The sequence below is a fragment of the Rattus norvegicus genome, chromosome 9 (genome assembly GCF_036323735.1).
Source record: "Rattus norvegicus strain BN/NHsdMcwi chromosome 9, GRCr8, whole genome shotgun sequence".
NCBI classification, from domain to species: domain Eukaryota; kingdom Metazoa; phylum Chordata; class Mammalia; order Rodentia; family Muridae; genus Rattus; species Rattus norvegicus.
In genome coordinates this window covers 77628361-77654911 of record NC_086027.1, presented here as the reverse complement: position 1 = coordinate 77654911, position 26551 = coordinate 77628361, and the positions used below count along the sequence as shown (strand labels likewise).

Below are 26551 nucleotides of genomic sequence, written 5' to 3'. Positions count from 1 at the left end.
TGCGTCATCAAGTAGTTTTGCCTTTGTGGTTACAGAACACACTTCCTAGGTAACTACACTTGCATCCTGTTTCCACTTCTGGGTGTGTGAACTTATGCATGCATAGTATATGCACGTGTGTGTGCACGGGTACTAAGTAGTTCACAGATGTGAAGGCCAGAGATTGACGTCAGAATGTCATTAGACAAGTTTCCATCTATCTACCTATCTATCTACTATCTATCTATCATCTATCACTCACTCCCTCATTCCCTCAATCAATCAATCAATCAATCAATCACTCATTTATTTATTCTAAGAATCACTTACTGAACATGCACTTCTTGCCATTTTGGCTAGAACTTTTGGCCAGTAAATCCAGAGATCTGCTTATATTTTCCCTGCTCAATCCTCAGTGCCAGGATACAGATGTGCATAACTACAATTGATTGTTTATTTATTTCATTTTTTACATGAGTGCTGGAGGTATAAACTCAGACCTGTGCTTGAGCAACAAATACTGTTCAACCATCCATCTGCATAGCTCAGGGGCTGTGCTCCTCTTGAATGAACATAAACGCATTGTGCCAGGAATCCTTACCGTCACTTTAACTGCACCACATTTACACAGACACTATTGCTAACAAACATCTGAGTACTCAGCTTGTGAAGAAGAAGCTTGCAGTGGCTATGGCTTCTGAGGTTCCAGTCTGTGTGCTGTGGTTAGGCATCATCAGCAGTAGAGCACGGGATAGGTGAGGAGCTATCTTCTTGGGTTGGGATATCCCTCTGCAGGCTTTGTCTATAGTTCAAAGTTTTCACAGTCTCTCAGTAGTGCTCTGGATTCTATCCATAGTCTTCAAATTTTCCACATTATTTGTTTTGTTATTTTTGATGTACTTATGGAAAAAAGGCTTTAAATATTAGGAAATACTCTGTAAGATTACTTTATCCCATCTGCAGTATCCCACCCCCAAAATAATAGACATTGCTATTTGTTAGTTCTCTGTATAATACAAGCAGATGTGTATGTGACTTTTCTTTCAATCTCTGTCCACAGAGTCTTTGATGTTACTTGTGTTTTACTCTGGGTATACTATGTAACTTACTTTAAGAAATACAGTCTTTAAGTTAATCATTAATACTGTGAGATTTGTATTCCAATGTTTTAGCCTACTGAAATTAATCTATGCTGAGTCATGTACAAAAAATAATGTGTATTAAGTGGACACCATTTATGTTAAGATGTGGTTAATAATATTTTAATATTATTTTTCAGAGTACTGCATTTGTGTACTCTGAAAAATAATATTAAAAAAGGAGTGTGGGAGACAAGTTATCTACCAGTACACGGGCATAACAGACATTTCTTCATGGGCTTACATAAGAACAAAAACATAACCCACTGATCAAATATCGAGGATTAGTATATGCACCAGCAGACCATTATTCTTTTGAACATTCATGAATATGCATGTGGATGACTCAGTTAATATCTGCATCTTGTGAAATACTTACTTATGGTAGACTTTTGAAAGATATTTAAATCATGATGCTTAACATATTTTAAACATGGTACTATTGAGGTCGGTCTTCATGTGTATATGTATATCACTTACATGATCTGCTAGAACAGATTATAATACAGTAGATAATAATCAATTTTTAAATGTTGTTGCTCTCATCTTTCAGTTTTATTTACATGGAGATAATTACTTTATCAAAAAATAGCATAAACTATGAATTCCAAACAAAAAATATATTTAGATGAAATTAAATCATCTCTTGGCATGCTTTTGTTCAAGGACAGAAAATGTGATTATTTCAAATTTATCTCCATAAATATAAATTAAGGGATTCCCATGGGACTCCTATTCATTCCCTTTGCTTAGAATGTGTTATTAAACAATAAAAAGATAATTTATCTCTCAAGGGATAGTGGTCTATGACCCTCGATCACATTTGAATAACTTGATGAATTGGGGCGAACCATGTAGCAATCCATTTTGTTTAACGCAGTCATCTACATGTAATACAATTTACGGGGTGTCTTTGTCTTTTCAGTGTGTGCCGGAACAGAGAACAAACTGAGCTCTCTCTCTGATCTGGAGCAGCAGTACCGAGCCTTGCGCAAATACTATGAAAACTGCGAGGTAGTCATGGGCAACCTGGAGATCACCAGCATAGAGCACAACCGGGACCTCTCCTTCCTGCGGGTACATCTCTCTTTCTCTACTCTTTGTTGCGATGTCATGATTTGCAAAGGGAATCCTGCTTGACTAGACCTGGTAATTGTATCCCGCTGCCAGGCAGGGGCTATGACTGTGGGCAGGAGATAAGCAACAGAGAGGCACCCTCGGGCAAATGATAAGAGTAGCCGTGATGGACATCCCGGTTTGGAGGAGCTGCTGTCGCCATTAGATTGATAAAGATATTCTATCTGGGTTTAGTACAGGACATACTGCAAATCAGTCTTTTTCTGACAGGATGAGAACTAAGAGAGTCAGAGGACCAATCAGATAAGAATGGGTGGCTTTAGTCATTCATCTATTATCTGCCGTATTCCTGTCACTAGAAGAGAGGACTTTGGGAAGAGCAAATGCTGTCTCACCTCCTAATTTAGATAAATGAAAAAAGTTTTTTGAAGTTTTGAATTTTAAGTAGATTTAGAGAAAGATGACAAGTAGATGCATACATAAATGTGATAGTTATTAAAATTACATAGCAAAGGCTAAACTGTATCCTAGAAAGAGTTGCCCTTAGTAGCTCTCAACATTGGAGTTCTTGGCTCTTGTTTCTGAATCGCAATGCCCAGAAACCGTTCCTGGCCACACGAGTGAGAAAGTAAATGAGGCTGTGGCAAAGGGGCCGTGAAGAAGAGAGCTGAACAGCAAGGCAGCAGAAACAGAACGTACATTAGTGTGATGACGTTCGGAGTCTACTCTAATGACAACTGTGTCTTCCAATTTCTATCTGCTTCACTTGATTTCATTGAAAACCCAAAGCATAGAGCTATACATGCCTATGTCATATATGTTGTGTAAGCGATGCCATGTAAAACTATTTATAATTTTGTAACCTTTATCATTATTATTATTTAATTTTTTATAGTTCAGTTTTTTCCCCCTCTTGACCTACCGTCTAATTGTTCCTCATCCCATACCTCTTGCCCTGTCTCCAAGAGGATGTCCCCAACCTCCTAACCCCACCCTACCAAGACTTCCCACTCCCTGGGGCCACAAATCTTTCTAGGGTCAGGCGCCTCTTCTCTCACTGAGGCCAAACCGAGCCGTCCTCTGCTGTATTGTGGGGGGGGACCTCATCTCAGCTGGTGTAGCTGCCTGGCTGGTGGTTCAGTGTCTGAGAGATCTCGGGGATCCAGGTTAGTTAGGGCTGCTGGTCTTCCTATGGGGCCACACTACTCCTCGGCTTCTTATAGTAGAACAATTGAACAATGATAGGGGTTATTTGCATTTTAACCTTTAGAATATGAAAGTTATATATAAATGTTTGAGCCACATGCTCTAAACCATATCTACAAAATTCTTATGAAGCAAATTGAACTCAATAGAGTGAATACAGTTGAGAAAAAAATAAAATAACAAGGCTAAGGATTCTGCGTGGAACTGTAAATAGTTTCTTTAAATAAAGAAACTCCTAAGTAGTCTCTATAACTGTTATATAAATTTTGGGCTTAACCCACATACATCTTTAATTTCATGTTTTATTAAAAGCAATTCTGATAATTTCTTTTCACTTACTTATTAAGATATTTATTCACCTATCATTGCAAACCAGTAGGGGGAAAAGTTCCCAAAGGCAGGAAACAGAATCAGAGTCAGCTCCTTCTTCCACTATTAGGAATCCCACAAGAAGACCAAGCTATAAAACCATAGCATATGCATAGAGGGACTAAGTCAGGCCCGTGCAGACTCTGGGTTGGGACGTCAGTCTCCGTGAGCCCCTATGAACTCAGGTTCATTGACAGAACATAGACACCCTTGTCTTGTGACTTGAATGTCAGATGGAGAACCAGCAGATTTGAGTCAGCTACTTGAAACACAGAAAGAACAGAGAGTGTGTTTGCCCATTTATAATTGTGAGAAACATTCCAGTTGGCTTCTGATGACTGGCTGGGCAGGGGCGTTTCACTCATTTGCATCTATGAGATGCTCTGGTACTTGATTGTAACTGTAGAATGTCTACTTTTGCCCATTAACTAGATAAGAATGACTTCCTTTAGTACAACTGCAGTTCTCATTCTAGTACCCATCCAGAGACATCAGAAGAATAAAATCAGGCCTTGGAGACTCTATTGATAATGGACTGTGGCTATAATTCAGTCCTGTGTATGTATGTTGGGGGAGTGATAAGGATTTCAAGGTCTTCCTTGGGTACACAGAATCAAGGCCATTCTGGGTATAAAGACATTATACTTCAAATACATGGATAAACAAAACATGCAGAAGGAGAAGGGAAAAGAGGAAGAGGAGGAAAAGGAGGAGGAGGAGGAAAAGGAGGGATGGAAGTTGTGCTTTTTTTCTTTTAAAAACAATGGGATGCCCTAGAGACATTTTCCTTTTTCTCTGTCAGGCACCATCAGTCTTGATGAAGTGTGTTCCGGTGCATTGTTTTTGAGAAGCGCTGTTTATGGAAAAGATGCTTCTGCTGCCCCCTATTTATGCAGCCTCCTCTCTTTCACCGTCTGGAAGAAAAATAATCTAGTTGACTATTATTAACATTTGACCACCAAGCCAGCACATGGTGGGGGAGACAAAAAAAGAAAAAAATTCTCTAAACCTTATTTACTCTGTACTTTATCACCACAAGGTTACGGCATAAGATAGAAAGCAGCAATGCATAAAAATCATGTTTTTTGTGTTATTGTCTTACATTTTGCGAACTCCCTAAAACAAGCCACATAAGCCACGGTGTAGCCAGTAATGGGAATGAACCAGCAGACCTCTACCCTCATTAGGATTCTGGCCAACTTCTCCGCCTCTGTCATCCCATTGGTCTTCCTGACTACTGGAGACGTTTGATAGTTTAGCTCTACTAGAAAGGTGCCTGACCTACCAGCTTTTATATCTCAAATTTATTTTTCTTTTTAAAAAATGTATCCATGCTACCAAAGAGCTATTAATTGCCAGCTATTTGTAAAACACTGGGGTATGTGGTGCATTCAAAATGTACTTCATTCCTGCTGAAATCTGTGGCTTCATGTAGCTGCATGCACATTGTTTAGAAATAGTCTACATTAGGATTATAATGAATAAACATAATGCTGGGTGTATTGACTTAGAATAATAACAATGTCACTAATTCATTGGACACACATATACTATTACCCCAAAAACTTCAAATTTTAATCATTATACATAAAAGTAAATAGATACACAGACATGTTTTCAAATAATAACATCTATCTACTTCCCCACATATAGGTGCAGTATCTAGGTATAGATACTCTACTTTATAATAGCCTCTTTAAGAAAGTAAGAAAGTAATTTTTATTAGCTTAGTATGCTTCCAATTATACTCATGAAGAACCTGTAAAAAGGTTATCACACACACACACACACACATACACACACACACACACACACACACACACACACAATCAGAGATTCCATTAGAGAATATATATTAGAAAATATATATACTAGAGAATAAGAAGTTCATGGTCTTATGAGCAGATACCAATCTTTTGAAAGCACAACCAACTTTAATCATATATTTGAGAGAACTGTATATATTTGAATGCACAAGGAACAATACTACCTAAAAATTTATCACAAAAAAGAACTTCTTAGGAAAATTTTTAATTCAAGAAAATATCCTGTCCTTAAATTCAAATATAGCCTTTCGATTTGTTTCTTTTTCTTAATGAAATATGAGATAGTTTTTTTCTTAAGCCAATTATGAATGACCATGATGTGGGGACACAAATTCAAGTTGTCCTAAATATCCTATTACAACATGGTGACAGTTTCTAGACGTGATACAGGTCTTTGGGTGCTTTACCCTTAGCTTGCTAGTCCACTGCCATTCTTGCAAAGGCGTTTCCTGTCTTGATAAACTACTCCTATTTCTATTGCTAACCATGGATCCCTGGTCTAATTCTTTGTCGTGGGACACAAAATCCTGATGTGATGATTGATTTTATATCCTGACACATATATTTGGAAGAAGAATCTTAATTGGAAAATGGCTCCATCCAGATTTGATGTAGAGAAATCTATAGACTTTTTTCTTAACTGATGATTAGTGACTATGAGTCAAGTCCCTGTGGGTGTAAGGGTGGAGTGTAAGAAAGTATAGACTTTGAAATTCATACAACACTTTAGTTAGGACTTCCTAATAGTATGGGCGTACTACCATCTTTTGAAGACATTTTGTATGTTATGTGTGTATGGTTGTGGTGTGTGTGTGTGTGTGTGTGTGTGTGTGTGTGTGTGTGCATATGTATGCGTGTATGTGTTTGTGTGTGCTCCTTCACACATAGGTTGAGTCAAGCAGAGGGCATTGGGTGTATTCTTTTACTGTACCCCATTTTATTATTTGAGGCACAGTTTTGCCCACACTGGCTGGCCACTGAGCTCTTAAGATCTGCCTATCTCTACCTTATAGCACTGAGGTTAGGGAACACAAAGAAACCCTTACCTTTTACCATGGGGATTTGAATTCAAGTCCTCTTGCTTTTACATCAAGTGATCTTACCCACTGAGGCATCCTCAGGCTACCATTGTCCTCATTATCAGGATATACCTGTTAAGAAGGCAGAGAAGATGGACCTCAGAGGAACATGCTGAACAGCTTGCTGAAGCAAGGCTTGGTTTTGTTACTTTGACAGAATAACGTCTGGGAAGACTTTGGAGTAGCATCTAGTATTTGTTTGACCTATGCTGTAGCAATCCTAAATAAGAACAAACAGCCATCCAAGTGCGACTAAAGAAAACGAAATCCTAAATTATTTACTTTGCATCTTACGTCAGTCTTTAGTGTGTACCCTTTACTGTCCTTTAGTATCTCAAAGCAGACAAATGGAAAGAAATCCAACATCGTGAGGACAGACTTGACATTTATTTGCATTTCCTGTAAACTCTGCATACATCTAATTCTATGAGTAGGTATCTAGGTGAAGTTGATGGTGTATAACAAGAGTAGTAAAGTCTTTGAAAACATAAACAGTAACCTTAAAAAGTATTTATATGAATGAGAAAACAGCTCATGGAATAGTTTGTTTAAATAATGGCCAACCTTGCTTACCTGTGTTTACTTTATTGCTCATTATATATCAGACAGAATTATATATTGGGAGAGATTAGTTGAAATAAAATTAGAAAAGCAGTCTTATTTAAAGAATAACAAACAAATTGGAAGGAAAATATCACTAAAGAGAACTTCCATAGCGTCATATATTGGCACATATGCTATGTTCTTATACTTAACAAAAGATTATGCATCATTTTCTTGTGGTGCCTGTGTGTGTGTGTGTGTGTGTGTGTGTGTGTGTATACATAAATTTTATAATAAAATAAGAGAATATATGAAGCCCCTAAATTTTATTTGCCTGAAGAGGTTATGTAGCAGAAAAGCTGTATGTTTAATTCTGTTAAGTCAATAAGACTATCATATCTAATATTTGTATTTAACTATTTTTTCTTTAAGAACAATAGTCTATGTTTTTCTTCCATGTTATTAATGGTGACAGATTGCAAGAACCTTCAGTCATTGAGTCCAAGTCAGCTATGTGCTCAAGGAATGCAAACAAGAATAAGATATTGTCTCTGTTTTTTGCAAGTTCACTGCCTTGGCAGTACATGGACAATTCTTTGTGGTGAAACGGAACATTTTTCTTGAATTTGGTGGTGATCTCGTAGCTGGGTGAGACAGGAACATTGAACAATGCATAGAGAGAATAAAATTATAACTTGGCACTTGGGTCAAAGCAGACACTCTAGGTTAAATGTAATTTTCACAGCTTTGAGAGTTTCTGCATGCTTTTTCTAAGATCATTGAGCATAATGCATATGCAATTTTGTATGTATGTATTTAAAGCTGGCTTTTAAATTGAAACTTGATTTTCTACAAAATCTAATCATGGAACTTGTATTACATTTGAAAAGGCTATGCAGTTTATACTTGGCTTAAGAAAATATACTTTTTTCCCTCAGATGTTAAGCAGCATGAAATCTGAAAATATATATATTGACTCAAAATCTTGATATTCTTCACAAATTTTACAAAAGAAAGAAAAGAAAAACCCATCTTTTAGTTGAGATGGTATTTAATGATGTCTCAAATTGTTTTCTTATCCATTTAAATTAAGTATTTAATAAACCATGTATAAAATTTCTCTGTCTCTGTCAAAATTACTAATCACCAAGAGGACCTGAGTTAAGATCCACTGAACCCATGTAAAACCTGGCTAAAACTTCCTGGGGTAGTAAAGTCAGAAGGCTCTCTGAGCCAAATAAGGAAGCCCAATTAGCTGAAACTTAGAGTTCCAAATGTGGGAATATACATATATATATATATATATATATAGATTATATGTATATGACGTGTGTGTGTGTGTGTGTGTGTGTGTGTGTGTGTGTGTGTGTGTTGAAGAAACCCCCCAACACACTTTAAGGAAATAGGACAGAAATTACTTTATAAGGATAACTCATTGCTTTCTTTGGCCTTTGAATGTATGTCTATTATTATACACCTGTGCGAAAATTTATATACAATACACAAACAAACCAATGATAGATAAAATGAAGCCAAAGTTTAGAATTAATATTTAAAAATAAATAAATATCTGACACATTACTGGAAGAGAAAATTAGAAATTAATGAAGAATAACAACTCTAATGTCTTCTAATACAGAACTATGTAAATGCAAACAAGCAGGCATTTATCTTTACCTAAATAAATACGAATTACCAACCATTTCATATAGTCAAGAATTATTTAATGTGAAAGATTAACTCTATACAATGTGCATACAATCTAATTAATTTACTTATTTTCTGTGTTGTGTGTATGCAGTGCCTACATGTGAGTGTGTATGGGTGGTATACATGTGTGCACCATTATGCGTGTTTAGAGGCCACAGCAGGACGCTGGGAGACTTCTATCATTTTTTTTTTTTTTTTGCCTTTTGTTCCTGACCTGGAATCTTGCTCTTTTGCTTAGGCTGCCTAGCAAAACCTGATTTCTGTATCCACATGGCTGGCTCTGGGGTTACAAGCGCTTGCCCGTGTTTTTATGTTTGCATTAGTGCTGGGGATTTTTTTTAAATTTAAATCTATTCATTTATTTACATCCCAAATTCTGCCGCCCTCCCTGCTCTCCCTCACAGAGTTTCTAGCCCATCTCTTCTCTCCTCTGAGAGGGTGGAGCTTCCTCTGGCTATTCCCCTGATCTGGCACATCAAGTCCCTGCCAGTTTATGCTCGTCCTCTCCCACTGAGGCTAGACAAGGAAACCCTGTTGGGGAATGGATGCCACATGTAGGGAGAGCTCCCACTCCAGCGGCAGCTGTTAGGGGACTCCCACGGAGGCTGAGCTGCATGACTGCTACATATGGGCGGGGGGGGGGGGCTTGTTCCAGTCTGTGTGTGCTCTTCGGTTGGTGGCTCAGTCTCTGAGAGCTGCCAAGGGTTCAGGATACTTGACTCTGTTGGTCTTCCTGTCAGGGTTCCCATCCCATTCAGTGTCTGCTCATCTGGTAAACAGTTCTTGAAAACAGGACAAGTTTGGGGCCACGGATTTTGTGAGTAGGTTGCTGTCCTTATCCTTTCATCGTTACAAGAGGTGTCCTCTTCAGGTTCCATGTCCCCACTGTTAGGCATTGTGGCATTTTCTAAGGACCTCGTCAACTCCAATACCCGGCAGCTGCAGATTTCCATTCATTCTCCAGGCTCTGTCCACACCTGACTCTGCCCCTTCCCGTGTTCCCCTCCCCCTCCTCTCTCCCACTCAGTTCCCTTCTTCCCTCTGCCTCTTATGACTATTATGCCCTTCCTTCTAAGTGTGGCCCTGATTCAATCATCCTCGCTTGGGCCTTCCTTCTTGTTTACCTTCTTTGGGTCTGTGGAGTGTAGCACGGGTATTCTGTACTTTATAGCTAATAACCACTTATCAGTGAATACATAACATATTGTACTTTTGGTTCTGGGTTACCTCACTCAGGATGATATTTTCTAGTTCCATCCATTTCCCTGCAAAATTCATTATGTCCTTGTTTTTAATAGCTGAATAGAATTCCGTTGTGTAAATGAACCACATTTTCAGTATCCATTGTTTGGTTAAGGGACTTCTGGGTTGTTTCCAGTTTCGGGGTATTATGGATAAAGCTGCTATGAATACAGTGGTGCATGTTGTATGGTGGAGCATCTTTTGGTTATATGCTCAGAGGCAATATAGCTGGGTCTTCAGGTAGAACTATTCCCAATTTTCTGAGAACCACCAGATTGATTTCCAGATTTTTAACTCAGGTCCCCATGCTTGCCAAGTAAGGGCTCTTACCTAAGCTGTCTCCATAGTATTACTGGGTATAAGAGAATACTATTAGAGATATAACTATTACTAATAACATCTCATTATTACCAGTAAACATAGTTAAGAATAAAGTTAATTTAAAATATCTTTAATTCCATAAACTATAATGAACTCTCCAAGAAAGGTGATTTATAATGGATTTATTAGGGTTCTGAGAACATGTAAAAAAGCATCTTTAAAGCTTTGAGAATCAGTGTATATTAACTGTGTTTCAGTGTGTATATGGTGAATATTTAGGCTTAGTTTAGCCTTTAATCAAGAACAATTTGGGTAGTAATCCCATTTTACCTTATGATTTTATGCTCTGGAAAGTAGTCTATTTCTTCACTTGTTATTAGCATTTAGCAAGATTTTCTTGAAATTATAATTGTATCATTTTCCCTCCCACTTTTTTTTCTTTCAGACCCCCATGTACCCTCCACTTGCTCAAATCATGGCTTCTTTAATTATTATCACATGTGAGGATTTAACATAAAACAATTATTTTGCAGTGATCTATCTTTTGAATTCTGGAAACCAAACATTAGAGAACAATCACATAGAACCCCTTTGAAAGTTTAGAACTCTGTATATTTTGTTAGGTTTAATTCAAAGTAGAACACCTTATTGCCTTTCAAAAAAATGGTTTGAATTAAACTCTATGATAATTTTGCATGAAACTAAGTCAATTTTAAAGGTCTCTCTTTGGTCACATAGAGCATAATTTAAAGGTCAGGAGTTTAAAAATAAAATGTTAAAATTCTTGCATTTAGAAACACTATAATTATTTCTCTTTATCTCTAATTTGAACACATTCAGTATAAAATAGTATATTAAAATACGTAATGAAAGCTCTAAAAATTAAGGTATTTGTTTTGGTAAATATAGGCCTCACCAAATGGAATCATTTTATATAATTCTACCTAAAAATCAAAATACATTGTTGAATGTTGACGGAAGTAATTTAAAACAAGTCTATGCTGTATTTATTTAGAAGAATAGATCATTTGAGAGAGAAAGAGGAAGGGAGGGGGAGAGGATAAAAAAGAAAGACTCCCCTCTCTTTTTCTCTTATATGCAAACATGCGCCCCCACCCCCACACATACATACACACACATACATCTGTCATGACACACATATGCACTTGCATACACACACACTCACACACACACATGCACACACACATACAAGGGTGCCTATGCCTGCTGTTGTGGCTTCTGGTGTCTGGCAGCCCTTCAGCAGAGATAACTTACATACTTCTGTCCAGTTCCTTTTCTTCTTTCTTTTCCCCTGTGATGCTGTAGCCACCAGCTATTGTGGTTACCACAGAGGACACGACAATACATTTTCACAATACTTTTTCTGTATTTCAGCTTCTGGATAGTCCTGATATTGTGTTTTCAGAGAGGTTAAACTGCAAGTCACATACTTGGTTGTTATCTTTAACAGCCAGTCAATAGTTAAAAACGTGTAAAGGTCCTACATATGGTGTGAGGGTTGGTTCAAGAATGTGGAAAAGAAAATTTTATGGAAGCACTGTGAAACATTCATTAAAAAAAATCAATGATGATGCCTCAACAAGTCATTGAAAAGAGGTAATAAAAGGATGGTAATTGGATGCACTACCAAATATAGTCTCTAAAACATGTAACCACAGGTTAGGTGCACAGGAAGAGACTGAAGAGGAGGAATTTTGCATGGGGAAGTAGAATATATTGTTATGGAGAGACATGGGGGGAACTGGAGCAGGAGGATTAGAGAAGGTGCTGAGAGAGAGGAGCAAGGGTGGGAGTATGGGAAAGACTCTCACTAAGAGCCATTGAATGGGACATTTGGAAATCTGGTATTGTAGAAGTTGCCTAAGGTAGATGCATACACATATATGAAAGGAATAAAAATGGAGTTGCCAAATAATTAGAAAAAGTATGCCTCCACTAGACATAGTATGCCACCAAGTGAAACATCCAATGTCAGAAATCCGGTTACGTGTTGTTGTATTGTTGGTCAATGAGGCAGATGGTAACCCCTAAATAATGCAGACTACCACTGAAGCTGGAGATTGCCTTCCACATACTGATGGTAAGGACCTATAGCTGAAGACACTTACATGCTTTCCTTCTTAAAATTCTTGTTCGTATTAAGGGGGAAACTCTTAGAAAAAGATCCCACAGTTCCTCTATGGTAAGGACTTTAACCATGAGCCTTATTGTCCTTCTGTAATAAATTACATCATAGTAACCTTCAGATAATAGATAGCTCCGTTAGCTTATTATATTTTCCTCCACTCTCCTGCCCCCTCTATGTAACACACTAGTGTATATACACAAACACACACAAACACACACACACACACACACACACACACACACACACACACACACCCTCAGAGAGAGAGGGGGTTGGAGAAATGGAGAGAGTGAGGGAGGTAAAAATAAAATTCTGGTCAATTTTTAAGACTCCATTAAAATATGTTTTTTTTTATTTTTTAGAGCAAACTACCTAACTTTTTTATCTTTGTGAGTTTCATTCATGAAGGATATTCACATTAGCCTGTGTTTCTAGGACTCCCAGTATGGCAATTATTTAAATGTGTGCTTCATTTCGGTAAGGTTCCTAAATAATTAATGCCGAGATTAGGCATATCTATTTCAGACAGATTAGCATCTACCCAATGTCCTGTCATACTGTGGCAGCTCTGCAAGCATTTGCCAGATAAATACACGAGTAAACTTTATAACCAAAGATGACTTCTCTTATGCAAAGCATATTTGTAGTCAGAAAAAAAGTTCAACACTTCTTTTACTATTTATTTTTTAACTTGTGTTCGCCGCAGTGACTCATTGAATCTATGATACCTAAATCTTCGATTTCATGAAATGATTTTGTTAGTCAGAAACATCATGATACTTGCAGCAAACCTTTGGGAAGTATAAACGGGGATACATACACACAGGTACAAAGACTTAATGCATAGGTGAGTGCAGTTTCTGTCCTATGTTTGTTTAGCCCTCATGACCTTCAACAACCCTTAGACTATCCCTTGCTATCCCTTGTCAGAGTCTCAGTTACGAGTGATGGTTCTCTCCAGGAGCATAACCAATACAATGAATATATATTGCCAAGGGGATTTATTAGATTGGCATACATGATGCAGGCTGCATAGTCCAATAGGTTTCAATGTTGGAAAGGCTGGGGACCCAGGAACTACTTTGTTGTGTGTGTGTGTGTGTGTGTGTGTGTGTGTGTGTGTGTGTGTGTGTGTGTGTGTTTGAAGACTTCAACAGACAAGATTATTAAGGGGCAAACGAGTCAAGATAAACAAGAATGTATGGCAATTTCCCCTAGAGGAAAGTTTAGTAACATTTATATCCTTGGGTTGTCTGATGTGATGGGAATCAGATGAATGATTAATGATACAATACCACTATTACAATGAAGCAAAGGGCATTATAATGTTTTTTTTTTTGGTTCAGCCATGTTGGTACTAGTCATATTTGGGTGGTCTTAGATCAGCCTGTAGAAGCTTGCAATCCCTCTGTTGTTTTTTTCTATGCTTACTGAGCTTATCTCAGAATTAGTTACTGAAGTTACAGTCAACATCGAGGGAGGCTTTCATTAATCATTTCAAGGAGGACTCATAAAGCTCCCAATTTCAAACTGAAAGTGCAGATTGCAGATGTACCAAGTTGGTCATCTTCCATTATAATTCAAAATGCTTATGAAGAGGTAGTTTATTTTCTGTTTTGAGAATTCTAGTCCCAGATTTGATGTCCCTTTGCTTTGCCTATGACTAGGCAGAGAAAGGAAGAGGCTGGGCAATCTTTGGAGGTACAGTCCCAATACAAAAAGACCACCAAATATGTCCCACTTCTATAGGTTATTATGACAGCCTCCAATACAAGCATCCTAATTTGAATTTGTAGAATATTCATTATCAAAGTATCGACAGACTAAAAGTGCCAATTTATTTATTTATTTATTTATTTATTTATTTATTTGTCAAAGATATGTGGTCTCTGCTCTGTTGAATGTGTGTAACTTGAGGATGCTTCCATGTATAGAATGTGCTTTGTATTCTACGTAGGATACATTCTGCTGGTGGTACGATCACATATCAGGCAGAGGTTGCCAGGAAGTGGAAATAGCAGTAAGGTATTTTAGACATAGCAATATTAGAATAGACTAAATGGCCACTGAATTGCTTTAGAGTTCCTTATTAGATGCAGCAAACAATAAGTTAAGCTTCCAAATGAAAAGATGTAGTTAAGCCTTTGAGGTCAAAACCATAGTTGTCTTTCCAAGAGATGTAGTTGCCTAAAGAACTTGGCTTACCCTTTTGTTTGCAGAATGTAATTGCATCCCATTAGAACCAAAAGAAGGAGCTTCATTTTCATTTGCAGGGATTTATTAAGAGAGTCATTCTGGTGATAAAATATAAAGTCAAGTGTCACCTGAGAATGTCTCCAACTGAATGTCCTCCCTCTCAGTTAAAGGACTTTGTCTATATCAAGGGACTGTGAGTAAATTGGGAGGTTTGTCCTCGAATGCCATTCTGTCCTAGTGAGACTGCAGTAGCAACAGTGACCACGTGATTAGTCTCTATGGTATAGGCTGTGGGAAAAGACATGCCAGAAGGCACAGGTTAACAAGCAAGCAGTGCCCAAGGAAAGGAAGTGGTAGCAGGCGAGAAGCTGACTCCAGGAGAAAAATAAAGGCTTGGAAGAAAAGAGTAAGCAGCAAGTATCCTGGGGGCATGGTGGGTGTGGTGAGCAGAGAGGAAGCCGAGATACAGGGAATATGATAATAGCAGAAGTGTGTGCTAACTGCCTCCATAGTGTTTTCAAAATTGCTTCGATCTTTTTATCTTTTGAGGAGGATAGCTTCACCTGGTCAACCTCTGACTCCCTCACTCAGGATTTATAAGGCACCTTTTGCCACAGTGACTTATATCTGTATGTACAATTTGTCTTTTTAATTGAGAGAGCCTCTCCATCCTCGTGAAGCAGTGGGCTGATTGCATTTTGCTGATGAGGGTGCTAAGATGCTAAAAGGTTAACTGGCTTTCTTGGGGTCATTCATCAATAGCTGGCAGAACGTATATCGGAACTTTCCGAAGCCTCGTACTGGAGAATTCACACAAAGTCCAGCAGTGCACATAACTAAGTTCAATATTTCCCTCTCGTTTTGTGGCTTACCAAAAAAAGAAAATCTTAAGGGTTATAATATGCTACCAAATAAAAACACTTGCTATTGTTTACTAATGTTGAATTATTTAATCATAAAAGTCTCCTCCTCCACAGAATGTCCATATGAAAATATCCACATGTTGTGAAAGGAAATAATGCAAAAAAAAAAAAAAAAAGACAAATGGATGGTCCAGCTCAAGGCCCATGATGAGTTAGCACAGGAATTAGCCTTTCTTCTTGGACTACATTATGACACTTGTATTCAGATGAAGATTTAAGATTTAAGGGTCGAATGACTGACCAGAATGCGTCTATAATAAGCAACTGGCACATTATATTTAGAAATCATGCCTCAAAATAAATTGAAAGAGTGGGTGTGTTGTTCCGGATAGAGGGGAAGGAAAGCATCCTTCATGTTTGCACGTATTTGAAAGACTTTCATAGAAAAGGGAGTGGCATGGTCTCATGTTGTCACAGAAGTTTATAATTAGGCAAAAGTTTGAAAGAGGCAGAATTTGGCTTTAAATAAGTATTTGGCTAACAATTAGAGTGTTCTAGTAATATAATGGAGTGCCTTGTGAGTTCAGGAAAATGGACAGGAACTCATAATTGAACACCTTGTATTTTCCAGGCACAGAGCCAATGGGCACTATAAAATACCTGAAGGAAAAGACTAAATTAAAATGTCTAACATAATATAGGCAACCACCTGACACTTGTTAATTCCATCTAAGTGTTTCACATGTATGAATGTATAGGTGTATGTATACATGTATGAATATATAAATATATACCAATCGAAAAATAACAAACATGATCGATGTCAAAGTTTCGCAGAGAAAGACTGAGTTTTCATAAAGTCCCAGACTAACAAGGTAGCCTAGCTAATACTTGAATGTCCAATTCATGCCACGTTCTGCCAAGTATTGCCATGAAAATCTGTTCTTTAATTCTGAAAATTCTAAAGAATTTTCTTTAGAAAATTCTAGAATCCTTTTTATTCACTCTAACTCTTGTTTGTTTTGTTTACTGTTGTTTTTCTATGTTTGTTTTATTTTGCTTGAGAGTGATGTTCTTCCGCAGGATACATTCCATATTCTATGACTTCTAAAAAGATAGACAGGGCTTCTAATCTTCCAGAAACAGATACAGTAGGAGTTTTGGGACTAGAGAGCACCTTTGGCTCTCCATTTTATCCAAAACATATCCCTCAGATCTTCCTTTATGATTTATCAATTCATGGAATAACTACTGAAGTTGTATTCAACAAAGGTTTGAAGTGTGGTTAGTAAAATGTGGAATAGAAAATCCCTGCCGGACCCCTCCACACACTGTTTAGTTTTCTTTCTTTAAAGCCTCACTTCTTTACACTTAAAGGTTGGTTGCTTACAGCAGTTGGCTGTTGAAATGCTAAGATGCTTGAGTATTTTGACAGTGGGGTGTTAAAACTTATTAATCACTGATCCTTTTTTCGGTTTTATCTTGAGTTAACATTTCACTGATAGGTCCTGAAGAAAAGTTTTGCTTATATGATGTCAAAGGATCTATCTTCAGAGCTTCTGGGCTACTATCCACTTATCAGTGAGGGCATACAATGTGTGTTCTTTCGTGACTGAGTTACCTCACACAGGATGATATTTTCCAGTTCCATCCATTTGCCTAAGAATTTCATGAAGTCATTGCTTTTAATAGCTGAGTAATATTCCATTGTGTAAATGTACCACATTTTCTGTATCCATTCATCTGTTGAAGGACATCTGTGTTCTTTCCAGCGTCTGGCTATCATAAATAACACTTCTATGAACATAATAGAGCATGCGTCTTCGTTGTATGTTGGGGCATCTTTTGGGTATATGCCAAGGAGTGGTATAGCTGTTTCCTCACATAGTACTATGTCTGACTTTCTGAGGAACCACCAGACTGATTTCCAGAGTTGCTGTACCAGCTTGCAATTCCACCAACAATGGGGGAGTATTCCTTTCTTCATATCCTTCCCAGGACCTGCTGTCACTAGAGTTTTTGATCTTAGCCATTCTGACTGGTGTGAGGTAGAATCTCAATGCTCTCAGGGACTAAATCAACAACCACAGAGTACCCATGGCTCCAGTCAAATATGTAGCAGAAGATGGCCACTTTATCAGGCATCAATAGGAGGAGAAACCCTTGGTCCTGTGAAGGCTTGATTCCCCAGTTTAGGAGAATGTCAGGGCGGTGAGGTGGGAGTGGGTTGGTGGGAGGTGGAGCATTCTCATAGAAGCAGGGGGAGGGGAGTGAGAGAGGGGAGAAAGTGGAAAGAAGATAACATTTAAAATGTCAGTATATCAACAATCCAATATAAATAAAGGGAAAAACAAAACAAAGGATGCATCTTGATCTACCTTTTGAGCTCTGTGCTTTTCTACTTAGAAGTCTCCTGTAAGTCTTGCCTGCTCCGTGTCCTTATAACATACATGCACGCATGTGCCTGCACACACACGCAGGCACATGCACACGCACATACACATAAACACATACATACATACTTACTAAGGTGGCTGTTCCTATCTGTTGTTGTAGAAATATAAAGAATAAAAAATATATTGTTGTCTTGTACCTCCTAGGTCCAGCCCCGAGGCGGTGCCCCAAGATACCTGCTAGAACAGAAACACACCCCAACTGCTCAGCGGCCCAGTGTCTCCTGCTGCTGCACACTTTGCTACACTCAAATAGTCACATAAAAGAACACACAACACAATAATCTTTGACCCAATTGGTAAGATATAATTGCCCACCTAAACATACAAAGCCCGGTACCATCCATCCCTTAGGAACATTCGTAACAACCTGTGAAGGTACAGCGTAGAATCTTAACGTCACCCGCCATATTGTCCTGCCATGGCTTCTCTCTCTCCCTCTCCTCCCCTTCTTTCTGTTCCAGTCTCCTCCTCTTCCTTCAAACTTCTCTCCCGCCCATCCTTCCTTCTCCTCCAATGACAGGCCTCCTTCTATCCCGTACCTGCCCTCACCTGTACTTTACAAATTCAGTGGGAGAAGTTTCTGGTGAAGTCACCTGAGTCCTGAGTACATGACTAGGCAGCTGTCCTTGGGGCAGTGGAATTAGCATCAAAATACAGATAACTCCAGGGTAAACCACAGCATTTCCCCCTTTTTGTCCAGTTAAAAAGCCTTTCCACTTATATATAAATTGAGTACAATTATAACCATTCTACAATTTATAAAGCATAAGATATACTCAATCCTCATGTACTCAGGCACCTACTGCTTTGATTTGTCACTTCAGAAGTACTTGCCTCTGTAAATAACTGCATTTTAAATTTAGACTCACCGTTGCTGTAGCAAAACAATACTCTGGGATCTGCACCAGTAAGTGTAAGATGATAAAATTGTCAATGTATAGTAAGAAGCATGAGAGCCATGGTCTCAGACACTGAGAATTTTACAGTTTCTGTCTTTGAAAACATAGCTATGCATACATTTAATTAGATGATAATTATCTACTAAAAACATTGTTAAGGAAGGAATATTACGGGAAAGCAGGCCATTTGGTATAAACTAGCCCTCACCAAAACGGGGCACAGGTTTGGTAACAAGTATACCTAAGGAAGCCAGGGCATTCAGTGGGCATTCCTCCACACTTTCAAGCAATCACCAGAGGTGTATTTACGGAGAAGACCAACCAGGTAGGAGCCACTGTGTTTTAAGGGCTGGAGAGAGAGGATGGCCACTAAAGAGCACTTTGGAGCTTTGTGGACCTCTCTCACTCCACTAACCTTTGCATTCTATATATTACGCTCAGGTCAGATCCGTTCAAATTGAGAAGAATACACTCGATTTGTTTTTCAATTTTAGAACTTCTGTTTCTGAACTCTGGAAAAATTACCTATCCAGGGCTAGATTTTTTTTTAGTATAAATTCCTTGCTTTTTTGCAGTATCATTATGAATTTAAAATAGTCTAGTAAAATTCCCATCAAGAAGACTTAGATGTCTTTGATACAAGAATAAAAGATACCTTTCTTAATTTAAAGAATTTGTGTCTTTTTCTGTGTTTAAAAGACCTTTGAACTAAAAGAAAATTGTCTCTTGACTCAGAAACATAACACATTTCAGCACAATAATATCTGATCTTATTCTTTCTTTTCACTTAAGTTACATTTTCCTTAAACTAGTATTTACTATAAAATATATAATTATGTGTATTAATAGAATAAAATGTAATTTTTTCACACATCATATATCATGTATATTTAAATATGATTAACAATAACTACACCCTAGATATTTATCATTTTATGACTAAACTTTAAAGATATTTTGATCCTTTTTAAGTGAATTCAGCCTTACTGTCGTGAATATTATTCCTGCTGTCCTTAACTTAATTTTCATCCTCCAATAATTATATATTCATTAGGACCTTTTATTAGTATTTTTAAATTATATTTTATACATTTTTATTTCTGTTTCTTTATGACATTAATTCAAGGCCATACACTACTCTTCTGTATTGAAGTTTCACTTTACAAAGTGCTGATTTGCTAATAGACTAACCAATCAGGTCCTTGTCCCTTGGCCCTGTAACTGAATCTAGGCAAACAAATAGTGATTAAAAATTGACTCACCCACACATCTCATGCATAGCACTAAAATGTCAGCAGATTCTGGAATAAGATGATTAGCAATGCAAATGCCTCTCCTCTACCTGTGGTTTACAATAAGCAGAATAAACAAGGCCCAGATCTCTTGAGAACAGAGGCCCTCCAAAACTCTGCTCTAATGATTCTTAAGGACTAAAGACCTAGTTATCTAAATGCTTCAAAGATTCTGTGCATTTGCTCAGGGCTTATGTTTCTCTGTAAAAATCTTTCTTTACACTTATTTAAGCCGAGTGATTTCTTCTTTCTGCCCTTTGTGGCTTTAGTCACTCTCACATTTTGTTTACACACTGCATCGCACTCGTGCATTTCGCTGGCCATTCCCTTTAGCAGCGTGCCGGGTTCATCAGCAGACATTCGGGGTTTGTGAAATAGAGCTAGTGAATCTAGGCAGAACAGAACATTCCTTTGAATATGTTTATGAAGATGCTATAGGGAGCATAAGTTCTCAGTGAGAATAATTACAGCTAAACTCAGCCCATCAATTTAAAGACAAAGGAAAATACTATATTATTTCTGCATCAGAAATAGGGAAGATTAATGGCTCAGTTGCAGGAGTAGAAATAGGTGAAGGACTTTAGCTTCCACTGCCCATTTAATATATTATCCTCCCTGGTTTGGATGCTAATTAGTTTAATGAAATCCACTGGCATTCCCTATGATAGCTCTCTCTCTGTCTCTCTGTCTCTCTGTCTCTCTGTCTCTCTGTCTCTCTGTCTCTCTGTCTCTCTGTCTCTCTCTGTCTCTCTCTGTCTCTCTGTCTCTGTCTCTCTCTGTCTCTCTGTCTCTCTGTCTCTCTCTCTCTCTCTCTCTCTCTCTCTCTCTCTCTCTCTCTGTGTCCTAACCAAAATTTGAAAAGAAAATAGCATCTTTAAAACTATTGATGCAATATTTGTTTCTATGAGCTCCCTTTAAAATGGAAATAATTATCCATTCTTGATCAGGCAATGGCCCTGAAGCCGCCGTGCTTCTCCCTTCTCACCTGCACGCACAGTGTGTTGTGGAGGTGGGATTCTGTATGCTCAGCCTTATCTCTAAAACATAATTGGCATAGTGTAGATACCACAGTCACTGTAGCTAATCTTTTTAATCTTTCTCAGCCTTACTACAGATAACTATGACAACTTAGCAAGCAAAAAGTACACCCAACCCCCATCCCACCCAGGCAAGGGAAGGAAGAGGGAGTGTCTTAAAAACGTAATTAGTGTATCCTAAAAAATACATGAGAGAGAGCTATATGTGGCTGTCTTCTAAAATAGGAGAATTTTAAATTGACTTTGCCCTAGAGATAAAACTAATGTTTTTGATTCGTTGGAGTTTGCATGAAAGCAGGAACAACATATTTTTATGTCCCTGGAGAAATCTTCACGTTCTATCTGTGCCTGTAACATGCAGATTGGAAATAGTCTATTATTTGAGGCTTGCTACCAAGGGTAGCAAAGTAAATTTGTGCCAAAGTGTCAATGAAAGTAAGAAGTTCACATTCCTCTCATATACTATAGCTATTATGAATGGAAAATCATCTTTTACTATGTAAGATAATGTAGTGGTAAATTTATTTTCCCAGCTTTTAAAGGAAAATAGCTTCTTCATTCGTATGATACATCTGGACAACAGTTTCCCCTCATTCCACTGCTCCCAGCTCCCTCCACATATCTCTTATCCAGATCTACCCTCTGTATGTGTTGCAGACCTCCATGAGATGAGAGCCAAACAGGACAAATCAAGATATAATAAAACAAGGTGAAAGCTCTCACATCAAGGCTGGGCAAAGACACCTAATGTGATGGAAAGAATCTCAAAATCAGGCAAAAGAATCAGAGACCCACCTGCTCCCGTTGATGGGAGTCCATGAAAGCACCAAGTTATCAGCCATAGCATATATACAGAGCACGTGGTGAAGACTCGTTCAGGCCCAGTGCTTCCTGCTCAGTCTCTGTGAGGCCGTGTAAGCCCTGCTTAGTAGATTTGGTGGGTCACACTGTCCTGGTGTCCTCCACCACACTAAGTCCTAGAGTCTTTCCTTCCCTTCTTCTATAGGACTTCAAAGGGGGAAGGACCCAATGGGAAACTCCAATTTAGACCCTTTCTGTGCTTAACGTCTTTCTATGGGGCTCTAAAGTGACTCCCTTCTGTTCCTGGAGTAAGCCTATCTGCTGATGACTGCACAAGGCGTAGGTCTATGAGTATAGCAGAATAGCATTGATTTTTTTGGTTTTCCTTGGTTTATTATTTTGTGTGGGCACCTTGTTCATATGGAAGCCAGAGCACAGTCTCTGGGGTCTTTTCTCAGGTGTTATCCACTTTTATTTTTTGAAATGGATCTCTCATTGTTAGATAACTCAGCAAGTAAGGTAGACTGGCTGACCATTGAGCGCCCAGACTCTACCTTTCTCTGCCTCTTCAAGGCAGGCTTTATAAACATGTATGATTCTTATAAAAGTATGCTTTTTAATTTAGGATAAGTCCCCCAACTTGCAGGGTCAGCAATTTAAAAACTGAGCTATTTCCCCACCCATGATGTTTAATTTTATTAGAATATATTTTCTTATTGATAGTTGATATGCACATTTTTGTTCAATAGTATTAGTTATGGCTGGACTGTAAAAATTTTTAGAGATAATTTTAAAAGTTTATTTGAGCAGTAAAGCTGTATATGAATAGTTAACTGGCTTAAACTTTCATGGTTGGATCTATGATCAGTACAGTGTCAGCGATCTGTTACAGTCTCTCCATAGGTATTTTTAGTTTTTCATATTTGATGAATGAACCTAGGAGTCACTTTTCATAAACTCTAAATCACTATTGGATACTCGTATAAAGAGAAGTTTATTTAGTTAAAAGGCAAATTTTATATATGTATATGAATATTCTGCATATTTTAACCGCCTTTAAATTAATTTTTCATCCCATCCGATGTATTATATTTTATCCCAAAGATATTTGAAAATAAAATAAAACCATTTCTATATCAATTCCAAGGGCTAGAGAGGTCACTAAAATCCAACTATTCATTTCATACCTATAAAACAACTTACCATTGTCAGAGTGAAGTTTTACTTTCTTCACAATGATCACAGGTGCGCGGACAGCCTGAGAGGTGTGCAGCATTTCCTACTGAGGTAAAGAAGGAGAGTCCACAAGGCAGGAGGGGTCAGTGCTGACGTCACTGCCTCCCCTACAGAGAGTCTGTATTAGGAATGTTTTGGCAGGCAAAGTATTGAAATTCCAGTTTGCCTAAAACTCTGTGGATTCAAATTTATGCTGTTTGAGGATAGAAGGCACCTTGTAAAAGACATGGAAACTAAATGAGTGAAGGAGTTGGCATATGGAGAGTAGAACAATGGAGAGGGGAGCGCAGTGTCACTGGCAGCTAAGGCCTGAAGTGGTGTTCACAGCATTTGCTTTGCTCTACTCTGTGTGTACCTCTCCTGAGTGTCATGATATCTCTCTGTTGACTGTTTCTGCAAAGGGCTTAAATACACTCAGATTCCTACTAAATACATCAGAACTTTCCTTACGCCATTTCCACCTCCAGCTAACATCTATCTCCCATTATTCCCCATGCACAGCTGCCAGAGTTTGATGTGAATATGTGAATTGTCTTCACCATGCATGCACACCACAGCATTAATTCACTTAACCCTGAGAAGATTCATAGGCATGTTGCAAGTGAAATTATGTAATATACCCTACTATGTTACCTCTCTCTCTCTCTCTCTCTCTCTCTCTCTCTCTCTCTCTCTCTCTCTCTCTCTCTCTCTCTCTGTTCAATCCGGAGACTTATTTTCTAAGATACTAAAATCCAAGCCTATGACTTAATAAATGTTTAATGTGAGATGGTAAGGGACTAGAGAGATTGAATAGAATGTAAGTCATGTGAGTTAAGGTCTTGCACAAAACAAACTAGAAAATATGAGATGTGTAAGCCACCACTCTTACCTTGCTCTGAGGAACAAAATGGTCCTTTGAGCTTTGTTTTCACCCTGAGATGAGGCTGTCTGTACTCAGTACTTACTGCCATGGACATATGAGACAGTTATTTCAGAATCTCATCGAGTTCTTTTAGGGTATCTTACAGCTACAATTCATTTTTTTATTTAAAATTTTAACTAATGACTTTTCTTGTATGAAAGCTACACTGATCACAGTCTACCAAGACTGTAAACTCAGGATTTTTCTAGAAATGTTTACTTGAATTTCTCTTTTGTAACATTCTGTTGTCTAGTGTCATGAACTCAAACTCCTGTAAAGATAACTTGTTTCCTTTGGGAAATTACATTAACAAAACAAACAAACAAACAAAAAACCAAAACAAACAGAAATACTGCGAGGCCCTTCACTGCTTGATTCTTCTCTTTTCCTTATATATTTCAAATTCTGTCAAAATATTATGATGTGTGGAAATTGCTTTCTCTTTGTGAGATTGGACCATTAGAGCTAAAGGTCAACACTTTGGGGAAATGTATTTTAAAAAAAACCTTTATATTTTAAGACCTGCACTGATTCAAATTAAAACTATATTAGAAGTTGAGTCACAGACTCTTCTCTTCTTTGATTTCTATCACAAGACAATTAATATTCCATTTATTTTCGCATCTCCCTCATACTAACCACAAATCATCTCGACAACTTGGATGCTTTCTCCGGGGCTTTACACCACCTTTGGGGAATATTTTCAAATCCTAGAATTTTATGAATCTTGCCCATCTGAAATGATCACCTCCATGATGAATTCCTTAGAAATGTATCCCAGGAGAGAGCTTGGCATATAGCAAATAAGCCAGGAAGAATTTCAATAAAATTAATGTAGTAAGTGTGGGAATAACACACAAGAGTTGTTTTGAATGTTACATGCCTCTAGTGCATAGAGAAGCACGAAGTCAAATGTCAGTTACTTTCAGTACCTTAAAAAAAGCCACCTAGAATTAGAACTCTTGAAATCCTACTGATTTTCATTGTCAGCCTGACTTCTTCATGGTAACAATCATGGTGAGTGGGAATAGAATCTATAGGGGATTCTTCTTCCCTGATTATGTTGCTTCTGAGGTGCATGTAAGACAGAGACAAGCGTTTGCAGAAGCTTTTCTAAGGTTTGAGAATTCCATATAGCTTTTAACTTTGATTTCTAATTTGCTTAAATGAAAGAGAAATATTCAACAATGCTTTCTTTCATAAAAATTTAAAGCTAATGACTGACCTTTGTGTGTGGCCATATTTTCTCTTGCAGAGTGCTTTATTTAAGGACAAACAAATCTTTTTCAATTGCCAATATCTAATTGGATTATGATATATAACTGTGAGGTAACTTTCGGGAGTTCATTTTTAGGAAATAAGTGGTTTTTCCATTATCTATCTGATAATGCACCACGATGTTTACTAATAACATGATCTATCATGTAAAAACAATCATATAGTACGATAAAGCTTCCAAGATAACATACAATGGCATGGTACATGGGTATCTATCATCTTTCCCACCTATTGTTTTAGAGGACCACAGTACAACCAAGTTGCATATCTTGGCTGACGTCTCAACTCATAGGTGATCAAGCCAAGATTCAAAGTAGGTCATACAGCTTCATGGTCTTCACTACTAATTTGACAGCAAACATAGCATATTAAGATGCAGTTCTCTCTGACCCATGGGTTATGCACTAGACCTAGGTCTGTGGATTTGGTTAGGTTAATAGTGGGTATTCTTAGTACTAATCTCATTTCCTTTTCCCACATGCATGGAGAAAAGTGATCACCATAATATTCTCATCTATTGAAAAGGACAGTAATAATATTCACCTCGTAGGGCTTTCATTAAGTTTAAATGAGCAAATATATTTCAGAACACATAGAGTGATGGTAAGTACTTGATAAGCAGAACCTAAATGACCACACTTTTATTCCTACGTAAGTCTTTATGGAGGACATACTTTTATTGAGTCTTGTCCTGTGAGAGGTTCTATTTGAAAAGTCTGCCCACCACTTTCACTTTCTAGAATATAGGAATTTTTTATGAAAAAATGCCACATGGATCCACATTTGTTAGTGGAACAAACAGAAGATGACAAATATGCTAACTCCCTATACACTGTCTTAGTGGAGTCACCCTTTCCTTATCTCATCAATAAACTTACTATCTATCAATGTTTATGCTTTTAAGAAAACGTTCTTCTCCATATATAACCTATCAAATGAGCACCTAGAT

The 26551-nt window shown here is 37.8% G+C and overlaps 1 protein-coding gene across 5 annotated transcripts in view; it reads left to right on the top strand.

The window, feature by feature from the left end:
• The window catches only part of Erbb4 (erb-b2 receptor tyrosine kinase 4), a 1072248-nt gene that overhangs the window by 390722 nt on the left and 654975 nt on the right, over positions 1-26551 (top strand). For all 5 annotated transcript variants that reach the window (XM_063267662.1, XM_039084150.2, XM_039084151.2 and 2 more), the window contains exon 2: positions 2044-2195. In XM_063267662.1, the coding sequence (XP_063123732.1) occupies positions 2044-2195 (152 nt within the window). The remainder of the gene's footprint in view (positions 1-2043; positions 2196-26551) is intronic.